At 44.3% G+C, this 18,674-nt stretch overlaps 1 protein-coding gene across 6 annotated transcripts in view; it reads left to right on the forward strand.

Annotated features, from left to right (window-relative positions):
* The window catches only part of NCALD (neurocalcin delta), a 60,782-nt gene that overhangs the window by 31,619 nt on the left and 10,489 nt on the right, over positions 1-18,674 (forward strand). For 2 of the 6 annotated variants that reach the window (XM_056331487.1, XM_056331485.1), the window contains exons 2-4: positions 956-1,074; positions 11,233-11,629; positions 18,475-18,580. In XM_056331487.1, the coding sequence (XP_056187462.1) occupies positions 11,252-11,629; positions 18,475-18,580 (484 nt within the window). In that variant the 5' untranslated portion in view covers positions 956-1,074; positions 11,233-11,251. The remainder of the gene's footprint in view (positions 1-955; positions 1,075-11,232; positions 11,630-18,474; positions 18,581-18,674) is intronic. The other 4 variants (XM_056331488.1, XM_056331486.1, XM_056331484.1 and 1 more) reach the window with 2 other exon arrangements.

Here is an 18,674-nt window from a genome sequence, read left to right on the forward strand (position 1 = left end):
TGGGTTTGAATGACAAATTGCATGAATTTGGCAAGACAGCATGGAGAATAAAATAGAAGTGGCTAGCCTCAAACTTCCCTAGACAACTAGGAGCTAGAAACTTGCTGTATGTCATTGACTTCCATGAGCAATGCTGAACAGTAGAATATCACCCTGTTCTCAGCGTTACATTCTGCCCTAAGTCATTAATACAAAACAGATGGCTTTGTTGTTGATTAGAGCTGGTTAGAATCTGAAATTCCCTTTCCAAAGGAAATTTTGGCATTTATATTTATTTTCACTGCAAATTGGAACAAAACATCAAAATTTCCTGGTGGGATATTAAAAATGATCTGGAAACAATGAGTTATTTCACTTGATTGGCAATGAATTGTTTTCTCAATAATGTCAAAACCATTGTAGTGCTAAAATTAACAACTCACATAAATGCCAAAACAAAATTATTAAAAAGATAAAGTCACACTGAAACGTCTTGCTTTGTTAAAAGGAAAAGATAAAGTTGAAATGATAAATTCTGACGTTTTCCCAGAATCTGTTTTCCTGAATGTGGCACATTTCCACAAAACATTTTGGTATCAGCTAAGCTGCATTAGCTGATGGAAATGGGTTCTACTAAAAAATATTCACCCAGTGCTGTTCTTCCAGGGGTAGTCATTCACAGACTCTTCTTGCAAGTTCAAGGATGTAAAAAATCTGAGAAGTAAGACATGCACAAAGAGAAAATCAGTGCTTGATCTGCAGTTTAGAAGCTTCTTTGAAAGCTGCTGTAAAAGATTCCTACAAGCCCTGCAAAATTCCTGTAGTCATCCATGTCACCTTTTATGTTAGGCCCCGCGTGTTCAGGCTCACTTGACAATGCTAGGTGCTGGACAAGTCATCCCTGGCATGGGCCATCATATTTATGAATTTGTAAACTCTGACATTATCTTAGTGCATCTTGTTTCCATCTCCCCAGCAGAATTCTGGTCCTGGCTGCCAGAACCTCCCACTCCCACCCTCCTGTTGCCTACTTTCCCAGAGAAAGTTCCATTAAATTTCACCAGTACGGAACAAAGACTCACAGTTACTCTCCAGGTAGGAACCTTCACCATCGTTCCTTTCCCCATCACAAGAACATCTTTAAAAATATCTAGTTTGCCAGTTAATGACTCTGTTTTTTTCCAATATCATGCTTTCATTTTATCTGTCAACACCAAGTCTCTGCTGTGGGATAGGAGACCATCTGTTAACAATTTTTTTAAGGGTAGAGTAATGTCACTCTTTGGAAGTCACATGCTATTTATCTACAAAGATTAAAAAAAATCAAGATCATGAATTCACATCAGCTTCTTGTGTTACTTTGTGCAACAGTAGCTTTCTGCATCAGTTTCCACTACCCTCCACCAAGGTGTTGCATATATGGTTACACAAAAGGACCGAACAAGATGTAGGACAGATTAGAAACCTGATAAAGTTGCTGCTAGATGAGTTCCATGACTGGTGCGCTTGGGTGCATTGGGGAAGATTATGTTTCTACCGGTGAGTGCCTTACACAAAAGAGAGAAGCACTTCAGAAGAAAAGGGAATAAACCAGGTTTGACATGGCTGGAGATGTATCAGGATAAAGACAAATTGCAGTGACACAGGTGTGTAGGAAGGCTGGCTTTTCTAAAGCACTTAGGCCCCCGTTAGGTACCAAAAAAAAAAGTGGTCTTATTTTCTGGGAGGTCTCAGTTTACTGGATACAGATGCTTTTTGAGAAGCTGCCTATTATACAGGTGCCCAAATGGAAGATGTGTTTCTTCGAGAAGCCCGCATTTAATTGTGGGTGCTGAACACCTGAAAAATGTGACCTTGTACATTTTAGGATATATGGTCCAGAAAGAGATTGTTAAAGATGTTTTAGGTTCAAAAGTTGCTTTCATTATAGGAGACACAATAACTGCAGAAAACGTGTCCATCATTTGGATTTTGGTATACAGTCTCCTTTTGAAAGTATGCTGCTAGATAAAGTCACCTCCAGCTGGAATGGGCTGGGAGATTTTGCCAACTCCCCTGCTGTTAGCTTAACACCCATGTTTATAAATACTGCGAATGTCCTGTGCTTAGTGAAACAGTTGCACGCAGTAAAATCTGGAAAAGCAGCCTCCTGAGGGCAGATGTCCTAATGCACTCTGCTAGCAAAGCCTCTCTTGCCCTTTATCATATAAAATTAGGCAAAGGCAAACATACTTCTACAAAAATACTATTTCCATAGAGTTTGAAGAAATCAAATATATAAATACATATCCAATTCCCAAAAGAGTCATCTGAAGTCTGCCAAGACAGAGTTAGTTATTTTAAAGACCTTAGATGATTCTACCCAGGATTAATAAACAATTTTTTCTTACCGAGCCTGTGGTAAACTGTTGTTTCTCAGCTCTTCACAAATTAGTGACTATGAACCAAAAAAAGCACATGACTACCAGTATGATTTTTATTGTAGTGAGTACTTAAAGAATGAGAAAGAAATGAAATTAGTGAGAGCCCTTGGGAGTGTGGGAAGAGGGCTTAACCAAATCTGTGTGATTTTCCCCCCTTTTGTCTGGTTTCTGTTGTCTTTTTCATTTCCTTATGTCTCATTAAGCAGGGAAAACAAGCTTGTTACTTTCAAGCTGTTCTGGGTGGGTGAAGCCTTTGCTGGTCAGCCCTGGGGGATGACTGACCAACACTTACTGCATCATTTTTCACACTGCTCATAGGGTGGTGGTCCTCCGCACTGCTGCCCAAAACACTCCAGGCAAAGCCCAGGGCACAGAGAAAGGCTAGAGGGCCAGACACCCCTCATGCGCACAGGGGAGCACAGGGCCCCCCATGACACCCACTTACACCTTGGTTGGTCACTGTAGGATCTGGGAACGCTGATTGCTCTATACGGAGCTCCAGTAGTCCCTTTGCTGGCTGTCCTCAGTGCCTGTCTACCCCTGAATGAGGATAGAGGTTACACCTTAACTGAGCAGAAAACCTTCCTGAAGGTGCTTAGGTACACTCTGAAGCAGCAGAGATTTTGTGTTACCTCCCCTGTGTAACAGCCAGGCTCCCCATGCAGCAGCAGCAGCAGCAGCAGCAGCAGGTCGCTGATCACCAGTAGATTAAGAACAGACCTGGTTAATGTCCTGGCTCAATCAAAATCTGATGGGTGGAGGTGGAGCAAATGGATCCATTACATGAGCAAATGCACAGCCGCTCCTCTGGGTAGATGTATGCCGAGTTTCAGCTAGGAGCAGTTTCACAGGCCAGCTCTGAGTCCTAAAAGCAAGGCTTTAAGATGGAGAGAGTGACCAGCTGTGAATGCGAGAGGAATTGCTGCACAACACGCCATGCTGTGCAAATCCACACAGTGTGCTTTTTTGCCCCAGCTCTCAATACTAGAAATACTCACATCTGGTCATTTTTCTTGTACCACACACTCAGCCTTACAGGAAAAGTTGTGGAAACAGGGACCTTCTCTGGAAGCCGCAGTGATGCTGGAGGCAATGCAGAAGTGAGGGGGTGTGAGGGCGTCACCACTGTCCCTGCTTAGGGCCAAAACACTGCTTACTGGTCTCAAAATTCCAGCCAAGACTGTGGGCATTGCTGAGAGTAACACGATAAGCACTAGGTGCTATCTAGCTAACCCACTGATGCTGAAGACCCTGATAATAAGGTACCAGCATTTATTGACAGGGGCACTACCTTTCTGCTCCTTCTCCCCCCTCCACCCCCACACCAGCCCTCATTGCTAGAATGCACAAAGGGATCACGGTAAAGAGAAACAGGAGATGATGTGGAGCAGCTGTAGCATTTCTCTGCCAGGGCAGACCTGAAGGTATAAGAGCCTGGGCTTTTGATGTTCAATATCTGTAAGAGCCTCCAAGTTTGAAACACGTGAACTCTCTGCAGCTGCTCCTGCTTGGACTGCCCACCTCAACTAAAACACAGAGCTATAAAGGCTTTACTTTTATTTCTTGTCTTGAGTTTCTCCTGGGGGGCTTTGACAGAACAAATGCTGTCAAAGGAGCGATTAGGAGCACCATTTGTAGGGGAAGGGTCCCCAGTAATGGGGCTGGAGGAGCAGGAAGGTGACACAAAACAAAACAGTGACTTGCAGCGGTGAAAACGTCAGGAACCTGGAATCAAACCAAGAGACCCACACAAAATGAGTGAAATTTATTGTGATGAACAGGTAATGAAGTACCAATGGGTAGCTGGATGATACATGTGTCCCCTGTTACTTCTATTGACAAATAAATCATAAACACTGAATGATGATCCCATCCACAGCCTTTCCTCTGTTTTTCCCCCCTTCATTTCTTCACTTTTTCTTCTTTAATGTCAGCTATAGTTTTAGCCAGAAATTTTACTCCATAGTATGTGTTTCAGGCATTGGGTACTTGTTATACTGCACTGCAAATCTTGTGTTCCTTGTGAATATGGATAAGAGAATGTCAGATTTTTTTAATGAATTTTGCTCATGAATTCTATCCATTTTTTGCTGTTTGCCAATATAAGCAGATAAACTGAGGATGGCAAAGCTCAAAATTTTATTCTGCATATGTTTATTTTTTTTGCTAAGTCCCTCTGTGATTTTTAATAAGTTTGGTTTTCTTTCAAAAATATGTTTCAAGACACTGCTTTTAAAAAAATTAAACAAAAGCCTTTCTTGGCAAGCATTGCCACACCGGTTACTCAAATGAACATGTGAAAACAAACTAGAAATGGCCAGAAGGAAACAAAGTGGTTGCTTCCAAGAGCCAGCAGGGTAGTTTTTCTCTGAGACCGAAAAGAAAAACTCCCTTGACTAGGTAGCACTTGTGCTTCATGACGTGAGGCTAAAATCCAAGAAGTTATTCTGCCCAGTGCTGCTGCTGCTCTAACCAAAAGCACTGTGTCCCACAAGTGGGATCCTGCACTGGCACTGAAATTTCCAATGGGAACGTGGAGAGCAGCACTGGAGGTGTCTCTGAGGTTGTGAACATGAGAAATGAGAGCGATGTGAAAGAAGAGCACTCTGCCTGACCTGCACATCGGCAGCTCAGTGAACGATTACAGGGTTGGGGCACATCAGAGATCACCAAACAGACTTTCCTGCCTTGCTCACCTGAGTCGCACTGGAGAGCTACAAGATGACAGACAGTGCATTGCCCACATTTACTGTTGGGTTTTGATTCATGATTCATGATTGGGCCATGTCAACACCGGTGTTCCAGCCACAGGGAAACAGCCTACCCAGATGGGAAGAGAATGTGTCATTTGAGATAGCTGCTGCTTTGAACCATCTCATTACATAGTTAGTTACAGCAGTTAGCAGTATTACAGCCTGACGGAATGACCGACCTTATGAAGGAAACTTGACTTTTATACCAGAAGGCCTTGAATTTTGTAAATGCGCATACCTTCCCCCATTCTGTAAGGGCGTGGACAAGGTGGAACCAGAGGTGCGTCTGGAAATGTGCATGCATTGGATCGCAAATTACAGCAGAACTTGCAGAGACTGCCACATGCTGTAATTGGTGAACCGGCATCTGGGATCTGAAGCTCTACCAAACAATGAGAGCAGCTGGCAGAGGAGGGAGAGAATAGTTCTAACTCTTTGAAGTGCTGAGAACAGGGCATAGTTTTGGCCTGGAAGCCCTGGGGACACATCCCCAGCTGAAGTCCCATGCTCTGAGATGCACTGCAGTCTGCCCCTGACATCTCCCCCTTACCACAGGGTCAGGAGATGCCACGCCACAAGGTTTGGTCAACCAGAGGTTTGGTCAACCAGGACAGAGCAGCACCCCTTCTTTGAGCCTGTGGCAGGGCAGAGTTGCACAAGGACAGGCAGAGAAGCAACTGGAAGGAGTGGCAGAAAGTGACGGCAGGAGAATTCAGCTTGCCGGAGCCCAACATGCTGCTGCACTGCGGGGGCTGGTATGAGTGACAGAGGATGACTGCTGGTGGGTAGGACAGGAAAGAAAGTGAGATCCCTGCCATATCCAGATGTGTGGAAAGCTTGAGAGATAGATGGTGTGTATGAGTCCACTTGTCACATGTCCAGGTTTTTAGTAACAATCAATAGTTACTCTGGAGGAAAAATGACAGCGGTAACACGATGAAGAACCACCGGGTCTGCAGAAAGTACTTGTACTGCAGGCAAGTCATTAGGCATTGCCACGGGGGGGCTGACTCATGCTGGAGCGCTGCTTTCTCCCAGCTGTCAGGTAGCAGCGCTGGTTTAGAGTGATGCTGTTGTCCTGCTCAGCCTTTGGTTCTTTCCAGCGGTCATCAGGAACTTCAGCTGCTTGGCAGAGATTGAAATCCCATGGTTGCTAGTCTCAGGGAAATTCTCAAATTATGTGTTAGAAATGTTAAAGACAGCATTGCCCCCATAAGTGGATTATTTCTTGGAAACAGGTCAGACCGCGTGTGTAAGAAACCAAGAAACAGCAGTTTCTGAAGACAAACAATAATGAGGTGGTTCATCCCTGGTTTCTGTAATATTACACAGCCATAATGCTAGTCAAATAAGCTGGTACTGGTATGTCCGTCATCCAGCTGCCTCTCAGCTGCGCTGGAGAAGTGTCCTGCTCACTTCAGTGCTGTGTTGCTGAAACTTTCTCCACCTGTGCCCCAGAATTACCTCTGTGCACACCCTGTGGCTTTAGGACCGTATAAACCAGCCACGTAAAAGGCTTCTTGCATTGTCCAGTGTTACCTCTTTACCACTGACAGATTGCTCCCTAAAGCTCAAGGTCTTTTTAATCTAGTGCTTTGTAATTTGAAATTGTGGAATAGCACTGAAATCACAAAATAGAGCTTTCATTGTTTCTTTCTGAAAAGTTTTCTGCCTTTATTTTTACACAGTTGGTCTCTGTAGCCAAACCTATGGTGTGATTTGTCTTGCTATCCCCACTGGAAATATATCAGGCAGGACTTCTCTTCAGACTGGTTATTTACACCTTTCAGGTGCTTTGTACCCTGTTAGCTATGAAATACCCAATATTCTAAATTCTCCATTTTTAGAACAACAGTTCTCTGAACAAGTGCCCCTTTCTCATTATACTTTTTCTCAGCAGTGGACTTTCTTTCAGAATAAAACCTAAATCAGAATTAAAATTAAGATGTCTTGTTGTCTTTGGCAGATTGAGCTCAATCACAAAAAAAATAAAGAGGAAAGAAAAGAAAAAAAGGGTTGTCTTTTTATGATGGGTGTAAAGTTTGAAGAGTGAGAGCATTCTTAGAAATGTGTTGCTAGCACTTGCTTATTATAGCGAACCCCCAACAGAAAAAATGAATTTGATTTCTTTTAAGGAAATATGTTTTGATGCTTGCATTGCATTCACACAGCAATGGGTCAGCTGCACCCTCTTAGCTGCTGCAGCATCCCAGCTCCTGCAAGGCTGTTGCTTAAACAGGCAGTTATGTTCGCCTTATCCCAAAGTTTCAGATCGAGCAAATGAGCAGCAGCAAACCGCTAACAAGAGACACATGACAGAATAAGTGTTCATTGCCTTTCTGTTGGGTCAGTTCTCCCTGTTTGAGGAGAAGGCTGTAACAGCATTGATGTCCTGTCTGCAAACAATATATTGCACTGCAGGGAAAGTCAGCCAGTGTGGTGTCAGTTGCTGTTTCATTTATTTATTCTCTTAGATGCTGAATTGTCACAGCCCGTTGTCTGTCAAACAGCTGTCTGCAGTCTGGTCTTAAAAACTTAGCACCTAGACCTGATTAGAGCAAGTTCAAGTGTTTACTTTATGGAGCAGGGCTTGTGCATTTCATACAATAATCAGTGAACAGATATTCTTTCCATAGCAACCACACCGCAGCAATGCTTTCCTTTCAGGTCTTCTGTGGTTGTTGGCTGAAATGGTATCAGTCCTTCAAGCCATAAACACATCATATTCTTTTACCAAACAATATTGCCTTCAGATTAAGACCTTAATATTTTTGTACGTCAGATAGAAAGTCATTCATACATATTATGCCTAACGCCATTGTATCAGAGGAAGAAATTGTAGAAATGCAACTAAGCATAATCATTAAAAGCTTAATTTGTCTTTGTTTTGTATACCTACAACATCCATTTCTCAGTATTGTCAATATTTTACTTTGCCACTGCGATTGCCGTTAACTATTTACTTGCTGAATTTCAACATTCAATCATTTATTAAAAATTTGAAATCTACAGAGGTGATAAAGTGTGAAAAAATGCCTAAAATCAGATCCAATTTTGTTTTATTCTGTGCATGTATTGCTGTCATTGTTAGCTGACATTCCCTTAGCAGACTGTACTTTGCCCATGATCTAATCTATCCTGAAGAGGCAGGCAGCAGTGTATAAAATGATTATAAGGATCTTCAAGTGTCTTCAAGGATTTTCTGTACTTGGGCTGCAAAAGCATTTTGATCTGCTGTTGATAGAATGGGCACAATAAATCCCATTGTTATGGCTCCTAGAACACCACCTATTAATAAGGAACAATCTGGAGGGCAAGGAACATGATACAAATTCATCACAAGTGGACTCAGAAATAATCTGACTGGTTTTGACTGTGTTGCCTGGCGTCACAGCAGCTGTGACTTCCAGCCCCTTGCTGCAAGTCACATATGGTTAGCTCTCCCTTTCTGCCTGGAGAACACAGGTTTTTCTGGTTGTGATGTTTTGCTCCTACCTACCTCCAGCTATTCTGAATTTTTTATTATTCGGTAAAAAATGTTGCACCTGCAGCCATGTGCAACTATAAAGGCATCATTTTGGGGGCTGAAACACATTCTTTTTGGCTGCCTCTTGAAGGCCACTGCCTGTGTGTTATCTCACTACTTGATTTTTCACAAGATTCTGGACCAGCAGCATGCAAGCCAAGTTTTGCGCTCTCAAGTGTTTGAGATACTAAAAAGCAGCAAGCGCTTATATCGCTAATGCCAGCTCGCTCCTACTGCAGCCGCTTTGCACATCAGTCACATATCTTCCCTTTCTACACTAATGCTCTGAAAAGTGTGCAGCCCTTGGGCTGTGGAATAGCTGCTGACCATGGGTGTGGGTGGCTGCTGCCTGCTCTGGGGGTTTTACTGGTTTGTTTTGTATTAAACTGGTGCCACTCTTAAACTAAGCCTGGCCACTTCACTTGTCCAGTTGCTTTTCCATCCCGCTGGCAGACCCTGCTCATGTTGTTTTGCCTGACACAAATCTGTCTGGCTGCCCTGACGTAATCTGTTCACTCGACTAATTCCCAGGTTGTTTATAATGGACCCCATCCAACACCCACTGAAGGCAACGCAACCTTCAGCTGCCTCAGCAGCTGTCAGACCAGGCCTATAAAACAGGGACTTTTTGGCTAATTTCAGGGTATTTGGAGCTTGGTTTACTTGAAAACTGTACAGTATGTTTGGATTGGGAGGAAAGGAGGAAAGGCAATAGAAAAAATTAGCTTGAGGTGGCATCTTCCACTTTCCAAGTGTTTTGGAGACACTTTGGAGGAAAAGACATTGTTTGGATGAAGCTAGTCACCCAGACCCCTGCAATGGTCAGGAGGTGGAGGGGGTCGCACTGGGCAGGACTCCTCACCCCTTCCAACCTCCCCTCTGTGAACAGGGGAGCCTATTCTCCATCAGCTGTGTGGGCGGTGGGTTTAGACCAGACATCTAGTTACTAGACATCCATCAGTGGATCCTGCGGAGACACAGATAGATCTAGGATGGATCTCACCATTTGACCCTTGAAAAGTAAATCTTTTTGGTTATTCCATCCAAGAACACAGGAGATTAAGGAGTGGCTCCTCTAGCTGCCTTGGGGAGTTCAAATTCACCTTGGGGAGAAGGGGAGCTTCTTACTACAGGAAACAATTGGCATCACCTGGAGGGACCTCAGTTTCTTCCTCCCAATGCCAAAGAGACAGTAGATTAGCTTCAAATGGTGGTACATTTCTCGCTAGCTGCTTCTGACATGTATTATTCTTCATTTTTATACAATATTGTATTATTCTTCATTTTTAAAAAGTATTACTTTGGTCTAGAAAAAGCATTTTATTGAATGCTCATTAGCCACTCCAGGCACTACTCATAAATCCATCTCTGTGGCCCAGAGACTCCATTCTGACAAGAGTGTGGAAGTCTTGTATAGATTGTTTTGCAATTCTACTTAAGCTATCCATACATCAGATTTTAGTTGTGACTGTCATTCGCAAGATACATTCTCAGGCAGGTTTTTGTCGATACAGAACAGCTTCCCACAGTTCAGGTATAATGCTAAAGCTTCCAGTAAAGCTGATGCTGCTGCCTTTTGCAGCCAACACACTCAGGCTCCAAATCTTAAACCCCAAAGGGCATCAATCATTAGTAGATCTGCTGCACAGTGTAATCTGTAGCAACTTGCCTTAAATAAAATATAATTAAGGTGTTATAACAGCAGCTGTGTCCAATAACATTTCTTAATGGTTAATTTAAGGGAAACGAATTTCCAATTTTGTTGTCTGGGTACTTTTGTTTTCTCCTCTTTTTATTTAAAGAGATTTTTTTCAAAGAGCTGTGACCACCCACATTACTATTACTTAGCAATAGATCTGATTTCTGGCTGCAGGGAGAATTAAAAAACACGGCGATAGTTTGGGGTAGGGGAATCCACCTTTCATAAAATCTTTTCAGATTTCATCTGCATTTTGAACTAATATAGGAATCGGTCCATGCCAAACAAGAGAGGCAGCTTCTGGGTTGCTTTGTTTGATTCTGGCTATAAAGATGTATCTAGAAGGGCTTTGGAGTTCCTGTTTTCAGTGTACACTGCAGATGCACCTTGATCCCATTTTGGAGCAAGACCAAGTGAACCTAGACCATTGTAGCAACCTGGTTTCCACCAGAGGTAAAAAAAAAAAAAGAAATCCATCTCATTCAGGTCAGGTCCTTGAGACAACTGGTTGACCGGGATGGAGAGTGTGCTGCAACACACAGCTGCTGTCAGCTACACCTTGCAACATCCATTGCTTACCTCATGATTTCAAAGGCAAACGGCAATAAATTCAATGTAATTACAGTTCTCCAGGCTGCAAAAAGACAATATAATCAACATGTAGATTAGGCCTTGTTAGTTTTTTCAGAGTATACTCCTAGTGGTGGGCACTGTCCAGATTCAATTGATTCCCGAGAGTGAACTCTCATTAGTAAACTCAGAGTCAAGCATACTGTTTTTCTGCAGCCTCTAAGCTAATAGATAATAATAATAAATAATAATAATTCATATGTGTTTGGTTTTCCCCTGCAGGTAACATTTTGACGCCAATATGGGAAAGCAAAACAGCAAACTACGCCCTGAAGTCATGCAAGATTTGCTAGAAAGTACAGACTTTACAGAACACGAGATCCAGGAGTGGTACAAAGGCTTCTTGAGAGACTGTCCAAGTGGACATTTATCTATGGAGGAGTTTAAAAAAATATATGGGAACTTTTTCCCTTATGGGGACGCTTCTAAGTTTGCGGAACATGTATTCCGCACTTTTGACGCCAATGGAGATGGAACAATAGATTTCAGAGAATTCATCATAGCCTTGAGTGTAACGTCGAGAGGTAAACTGGAGCAAAAGCTGAAGTGGGCATTCAGCATGTACGACCTCGATGGGAACGGCTACATCAGTAAGTCAGAGATGCTGGAAATCGTGCAGGTATGTGCTGCTCAGAGGCACCCCTCAGCCTCCCTCCTTCCAAGCAAATTGTGAAGCAATATTGCAATGAGACAACGAATGAAAAAATCTGGCAGCGTTTGGGTGTTTATGATCTTGGTTCTCTGTATAACTGCTTGAATATAAAATGTTGTTTCATTTGGCAAAGATTGTGTCACAATTCGAACTACAGTATTTGATAGCCATTGCGAGTTTTTCCTGAGCAACATGTCTCATGGGAAGTTCTCCCTTGGAAGTTCTGTTGGGCTGGAGCATAGCAACTAACCTGCAGATAAATGTGATTCTGTCCTCTGGGAAATCACAGTCAATTAATTACAATTAATTACAGTTGGACCAAATAGGCATCTTATATAAACCAGGTAGTGTACTTTAAAGGAAGGCAGGCTTCCTCCACAATAAGAAACACATTTACTTTGAAATTGTGCTGTTATGAAGAACCAGCTCACATATTTTAAAAGGGGTCTGCCTGCCTAATTCCAGTCAGGTCTGCATACTTACTATCATACTAGCTGTTGTCATATTAAGTTGCTAGTACAGACAAACCTTATCTGGGTAGACAATGATTCCATACATGGCTTCTTTGGATGTGTTTTCTTGTGTTGTTAGTAGGAGTCCCACCTCACTTTGGCTTCCTCTAACATGTTTTTACCCTTAAGGCACATCACTCTACTGAAAGCTTTAAAACATTTCTTGACATAGTAGTATATTTACACAGCTTGAAACTGTATAACGCAGAGCTGTTTAAAAGAAAAAAAAGAGAAAAAAAAAAGTCTGTTATCAAGATCCTTTCTTTCACTGGAAATCTTGAAGTGCTGGCTATGTACTGTATTATTCAGACATATTTGTGCTGGAAATCAAGGGAAAGGGACAACACACAAACTACAGGCTGTAATGGCAAACTGTGTGTATGGAGTCAGCCTGACACGTGGTGCCTTTGCCTTTTGACCGGGGCTCTTCCCGTGTCCTCGGAGCAGCAGCTAACACCAGCCCTGGCCCTGCTTCAGCATGACCAGATACAAAGCTCAGCTGTAAATGTAGGGTTGTTGTGGCATCCCCCTACCCTGGGGTTCTGTATCTGCACTAAAGAGCAGGGTTGCATTCGTTTCTGTGCCATGACAAACCCCATGGAATATCTGCATTAGAACATACTCTGTTCCTTACACATCTTCCTCTCCACTGGGTAGGGTAAACAGGCTGTCAATTATTGTTTTTCTAGCACCATTTCTCCTTATGAGAAAACACAGAGAATCCCAAAAGAACTAACAAAGTACAAAGCAAACCTGAGTGGATGCCTGCTCTCCAGGAGGAGGAGAGGCCCCAGGGACCGCAGGACCCCTTGCTGCTCTCCTGTAGCCCTGGAAAGCCTCAGCACTGAACAGCAGCACAAACTCCCCAGACCAGAAGATTTACAAACAGGGAGAACAAGGCCACAGATGCGTTCGTATCAAATTTAATGAAAATGTCGGTGGCTGGATTCTCCGTAGCAAGCCAAGCGAGGATCAGCAAAGCTGGCAGCTTTTTCCTGTTATCCCAGATCCACTCACCAGCATGTTTAGAGGCTGAAAGGCTCCACCTCCTCCTCATATTCATATTGGTACCAAATCGAGCATTGTCCTTTACAACCATGATGCCATCATCAAGTGAAACAACAGCTTAGGGATCAGTGTAGGGTGACATTTTGTCAGCTTGTACATCCAACCCAGACCAACACTTTGACTGCACAAAGCCCTCAGCCTGGCACTCCAGCCCTCCTACTGCCCTGCTTGGGAGGTTTGGCTCTATCCTCCTTTCAGATTGCACCTGGAACTCAACTGAGCAATGCTTTGTCTCATTTACTCTCACCTCACATTTTTAGGGGCCACATAAAAAGCAATTAAGACCTTAAACAGCCCAATAAGCCTGAGCAACAGTCCCTTCTATGCCATGAATCACCAGCAGGTTTTCCAATCAGGAAAGCTGCCCTTTCTGTGATGGAGCTTCCCATAACGCAACATGCTTGTAGATCTCACCCTGTTCTCTTCTTCCAGTTTTTTATGATCACAGTGATCTCCCTGTATCACAAGGGTAGGATTTGTTGCATAGTCTCTGGAAGCATGTTCGGATGGTATGTGAAACTGAAGTAGGAGAGCACATTTTCTTGCTTTATTGAGGGGTTCCTTTGATGTAGAGTGATTAGACTTACAAAAAAAACCAGCTAACAACTATCACTTTCATTTATAAAAGATGATTATTTTTTAATATGGAAAGACAGGATTCTGTATCAAATGTCTTCCTGGGGGCCCTCAGCCATCACAATCTTTCTGATAGTGAAAAACAGAACTCTGTTATATCTCTGATACATGTCTCAGAGGAACCTATTACAAGTCTCGTATCTAGCATACATTAGCATATTGATATAGCAGGATTTATTATGTTTTCATTGGGATTTTTGCATGAGACAATACATCAAAGTGAATGCTAAAAGAAACACCATCAATCTACAAGTCTTAGTCTTACAGAAAAATACTGTCTGTGTTACTGTGGGATTACTGTATCTTAAATAATATAGGGGCAAGGCACGCTTTTCTTCCTTTTCAGCCTGTTCTTTGTGCTTTGAAAGTCCTCCCTCTGTAGTGTTTTTCACTGCTGTGCTGGTGGTTACTTGCATTTCCTTTCTCATGCTCTGGCCTAACCCATCACCACCGCAGGCGATGCAGGTATCGCACTCTTGCTCGACAGTGGCAACAAGGTGTTTGCAGTAACGGTGACAGCAGCAGCAGCACTGAAACAGCGGACCCACTGGCTAAGATGGCTCATGGCCCACAGGAGCACCTAGTCACTGGCTAGCTGCCAAGGAGACGCATGTGAATGGCCCACAACAGCTTTTTGAAGCCAGTTCTCTCTGCAAAGCAGTGGACTAGAGGGCAAAGCACTTGCACTCCCTTAAGCTCTGTTAACCATGTGCACACGGCCTAACACAGACTCACCATGCCTGCCCATGACCCTCCCCTAGACAAGCACCCCAAAAGCCTCGCTTAGAGACACACATGAGCCATCCACATGGAGCTGGCTGCACAGTTTGGAGGATCACATAACTTGAAGGACTTTAGTGGTGGGCTGACGATTGCAGAACCTAATGCAAGGAGGTCCATGGGATGCTGCTACACCTACCGGGCACAGCACATCTGCAGAGTACTGTGGGAAGATGTTTCATAGTCTTTCCTCTTAACAGACCTCACCACAGATCCTCTCAGATTCTTCTCCCCTAGAAATGCTTTTCATGTCTCCCATATGTTTACCTATAATCTAAATAGCCCAGACCACCCAAAAATAGCTGCAGACCAGCTAGAAGAGCCTTGTTTGTTCCCCTTGCTGGAATGGGACATATTTGGTGAGAGTCTCTTAAAATAAGAGTTCAAATAAGAGATGGAAACCTTGTTCTAAGGATACATTTTTCACCATATGGAGTCATAAGGCATATTAAGAATAGTGAGCTGAGAAACAAGAATAACACTTTCAGTTTAATACGAACAAGGGACACACGTTTCGCTTGCTGGGCTAGTTTATTTGTAAGCCAGAAAGAAACACAAGCTGATATGGGAAGAAGCAGAAGCTGATAGGGCTCTCAGTGAAGACAGTGTCAAAAATCCCCATGAGACTGAGAGGAAAGCAATTTTTTCAGGCCAATTATTCACTTCATGAGACATTTAGCTGTCAAAATTTATTTCAACAGAGTAAAAAGCATTGACTGAAAATTTGTGCTGTCATTGCTGCCATCACCGTAAGGAGCTCTTTGACACTTTGCCAAGTATAGCAGGGAAGTGCAGCCCCCCCCAGGGTTTCTGATCCCAGTGCAGCAGTGGCAGCCAGCGACTGGGGGCAAAACCTATGCAAATGGGCAAAGGGGTGAGATCTGCCCTAAATCACCCATTGCTGCTCATCCACATCCAGGTGGAAAATCAAAGAGGAGAGCTCAGCAGGGAACCAGCCGGTTCAGATGAAGCTGGAGCCTGAGCTTGCTCCAGTGATGCACACAGGGCTCTGGAGGCACAACTTTTTGGTGGCATTCAGGGACACCATGGAGCTGTAAGGAGCCCTTCTATCAGAAGTCCACCTGCAAAAGCTGCCCTGACTCAGGCAGCTGCTGATAGATAACAACCTCCAAACCTTCTCCTGCTGAATGCCACCAATGGCTTTCAGGCCAAGTGTTGCGAGGCCAAGGAGCCATACTCCACGTGGAGTGGAGCTCCTGCAGCCTTTTGGTCCCAGGTTGGAGCCCGGGGTTAGTACAGCCCAGCTCCATGTAATTAGCGCACGAAACCAGCTTCCTTTCAAAGCTTGCTCTTTCAAACATGCAATAAAGACCTCTGTGTAGCTGCATTGCATTAATATGGGGCAAGCCTCAAGACTCTTAATCAGCTTTAGCTGGCTTTTACTTTAGGAAAACTTCCCACTGAACTTCTGAGTAAGGCCATAAGAATTTGTCCAGAGTAACCATTTTCAGCATGAAAGGAATGCTTACTATGTTATTCCCATCTGGCTTTCCTAGAATATCTCATCTGTTATTCCCTTCGCATGCCTCTGTGAAAAGGACCCTGTAGGATGAAGTCATCCTGAAGTGCTTGCTTTTTTTTTTTTTTTTTGTCCTAAAATCTGCATATTCTTACTATGGTTACTTTGATCAGGGTAAACATGCCTGCAGTCCCGGTCTGGGGCATTCCTCCCACACTTTCAATACAGATTCTCTGCTTTGCCGTCCTCTCACCCGGAGTGAATGACCCCTCAGCCTCTCTTCCTACCCCTGACAAAAGCCAGACAGCTTAAGATGCTTAAACACTGGCAGATTTATAAGCTTCATCTCTGCTTTGACCCCTGCAAGACTTGCATGCTGATGAGGATGAGGAAGGTGTAAATTCCTACTGCCCACCCTCTCCTTTTTTTCCTTCCCCTATTGCCTCCTTCCCCCTATGCTCACGTGCTTGGATGTTCATCCATTCTTCTGTTCTCCTGGTTATCAGATGATCATCATTGTGTGGACAGCATCCCTGGCTATACAGAGGCTCTGCCCAATACCCTGGCACCCTAATTCTCTTGGGAGCCTTTGGGTGTTCCCGCAGTGCAAATGATGATGACGATGAAGTCAATGATTAAAGCCCACCACTTTTCCATTCAGCCAGCAGCTGTTCATCCTGAAACAGTCTCCTCTGTTCCGCTGCTTGGATCCATAGCCAGCATTACAGGCTTATGGGAGGGCAGAGCAGAAAATCCACGGCCACAGTGCTGGCGATATAACTGAGGGAGCAGATGTCTGACTGCACTGAGCATAATCGATGAACAATTAATTAAACAGACAAATGCCTTTCTCAGGATGTAACTTGTTTAAAGTTATTTAAAGGCCAGGAGATGTGAAAGGTGAGCTGCTGGTGGAGGAGAAGCCAGCAAAATGGCCAAGTGGGTGGTTGCTTCCTTGTGTGAGTGTAAAATGTCTGTGCTGCTTAGTGGCATCCTCCAGCTGGTGAATCTCTGCTGTTACATTCCTGCAGCCAGCCCTTGGGGACCCTGGGCCGGATGATGGGAGCGTGCTCGGCGGAGTGCCTTCATGAATGGGAAAAGGGGAGAGGGGAGATCCAGCGAGCAATCCTGGCTTTGCGCCAAGGACCTCCCTTCCCAGAGCAGGAGAAAGTAGAGAACAAATAGCTAAAGCCATCATGCCTGTACTAAGTTAACAACTGACCACTGCAGACACTGTGTTGGTTGGGAAACAAGAATTCCAATCTGTGGAAGAAAGCAATTCACATCTACAGGCCAGGACTGGGGGGCAAAGTGACTGCCCAGTGCAGCACCCATCAGCCAGAGGCCAATGAACTGCAGTGGGAAGCAGAAGGAGTTGGTCGGACCAGGGCAGCGCTGCCGTGGGCTGGGATGTGCTGCCTCTCCTGGAGGTCTCCGGGAGGGTCCCTGGAGGCCACCACCCTGTAGCTCTCTGCCTGCTGCTGTTCTCCCAGCTGTGTGGCGCTGTAAAGATATCTAACACAAAAACCACTTGTTTACTGGTACGGCATGCTCACATTTGCAGGCAATGTTCAGATAACCAGTTCAGAGACAACTACTCATCCTTGTTTTAAAATTAACATCACCCTTCTTTTAGGGGTGGCTAGTACCATATGTGACTAATGGATTTGTCAGTGTAGGGAATAGCTATGGGTGGCACCAGTGCCGTGTGGGACCAGAACATCTGTTCTCTGTGGAACGAATTGTGAATGAGGTTTTCAGCAGTGTACACACACCAACCCTCAAGGAAAAGGCCACCTCCTTGCCGGTCAAGTCTTCGTTATCTGTGAGACACGTCAAATGCAGGGAGCGAGTCACTGCCCACCCTGCAGGCAGGATGCTGACCAAGGCAAGGAGAAAAGCAAGAAAGGAGGTGGGGGAAAGCAAAGGCAGGGTGAGGGGACAGGGGTGGTGAGGATGGAGCCTGGGTGGCTGAAGCATGGAGACACACCACAGTGCAGGACAAGACCTCAGTGGTCTTATTGTTCCCCCAGGCACTGGAAGCCTCCAGTGCCTAACATGCTGTACAAGCGATAAATTCATCTGAAGACTGTTGTGATAAGGAAAAATACGACCTCGGTCCAAACCCAGATTGTGTTTGGCCATGACTAAATAAGGCAGCACAGTATTTCAAAAGAGCATCCCTCTGAAGAGGACAGCTGCATGTACTGGTGCCACCCATCCACCTTCAGCATCCAGAGCCGATGTTCTAGGATATTTTCTGCCTATTTCTGTCATACCCCTGCACTAAGCTAATGTGTTTCTTACCAGCTCTTTGCTCCTGTCGTATCACACAGGCAATCTATAAGATGGTTTCTTCTGTAATGAAGATGCCGGAAGATGAGTCGACACCAGAGAAGAGGACAGAGAAGATCTTCCGCCAGATGGACACCAACCGTGATGGTAGGCATCCTCCAGACACTGGAGCAGCCTCCTCTGCCCTCATGTTGGGTGCTTGGGGTGTCCTGCCCACACAGGGCAACCCCTCAAACCCACC

This window comes from Falco biarmicus, chromosome 3 (assembly GCF_023638135.1).
Source record: "Falco biarmicus isolate bFalBia1 chromosome 3, bFalBia1.pri, whole genome shotgun sequence".
Lineage (NCBI taxonomy): Eukaryota > Metazoa > Chordata > Aves > Falconiformes > Falconidae > Falco > Falco biarmicus.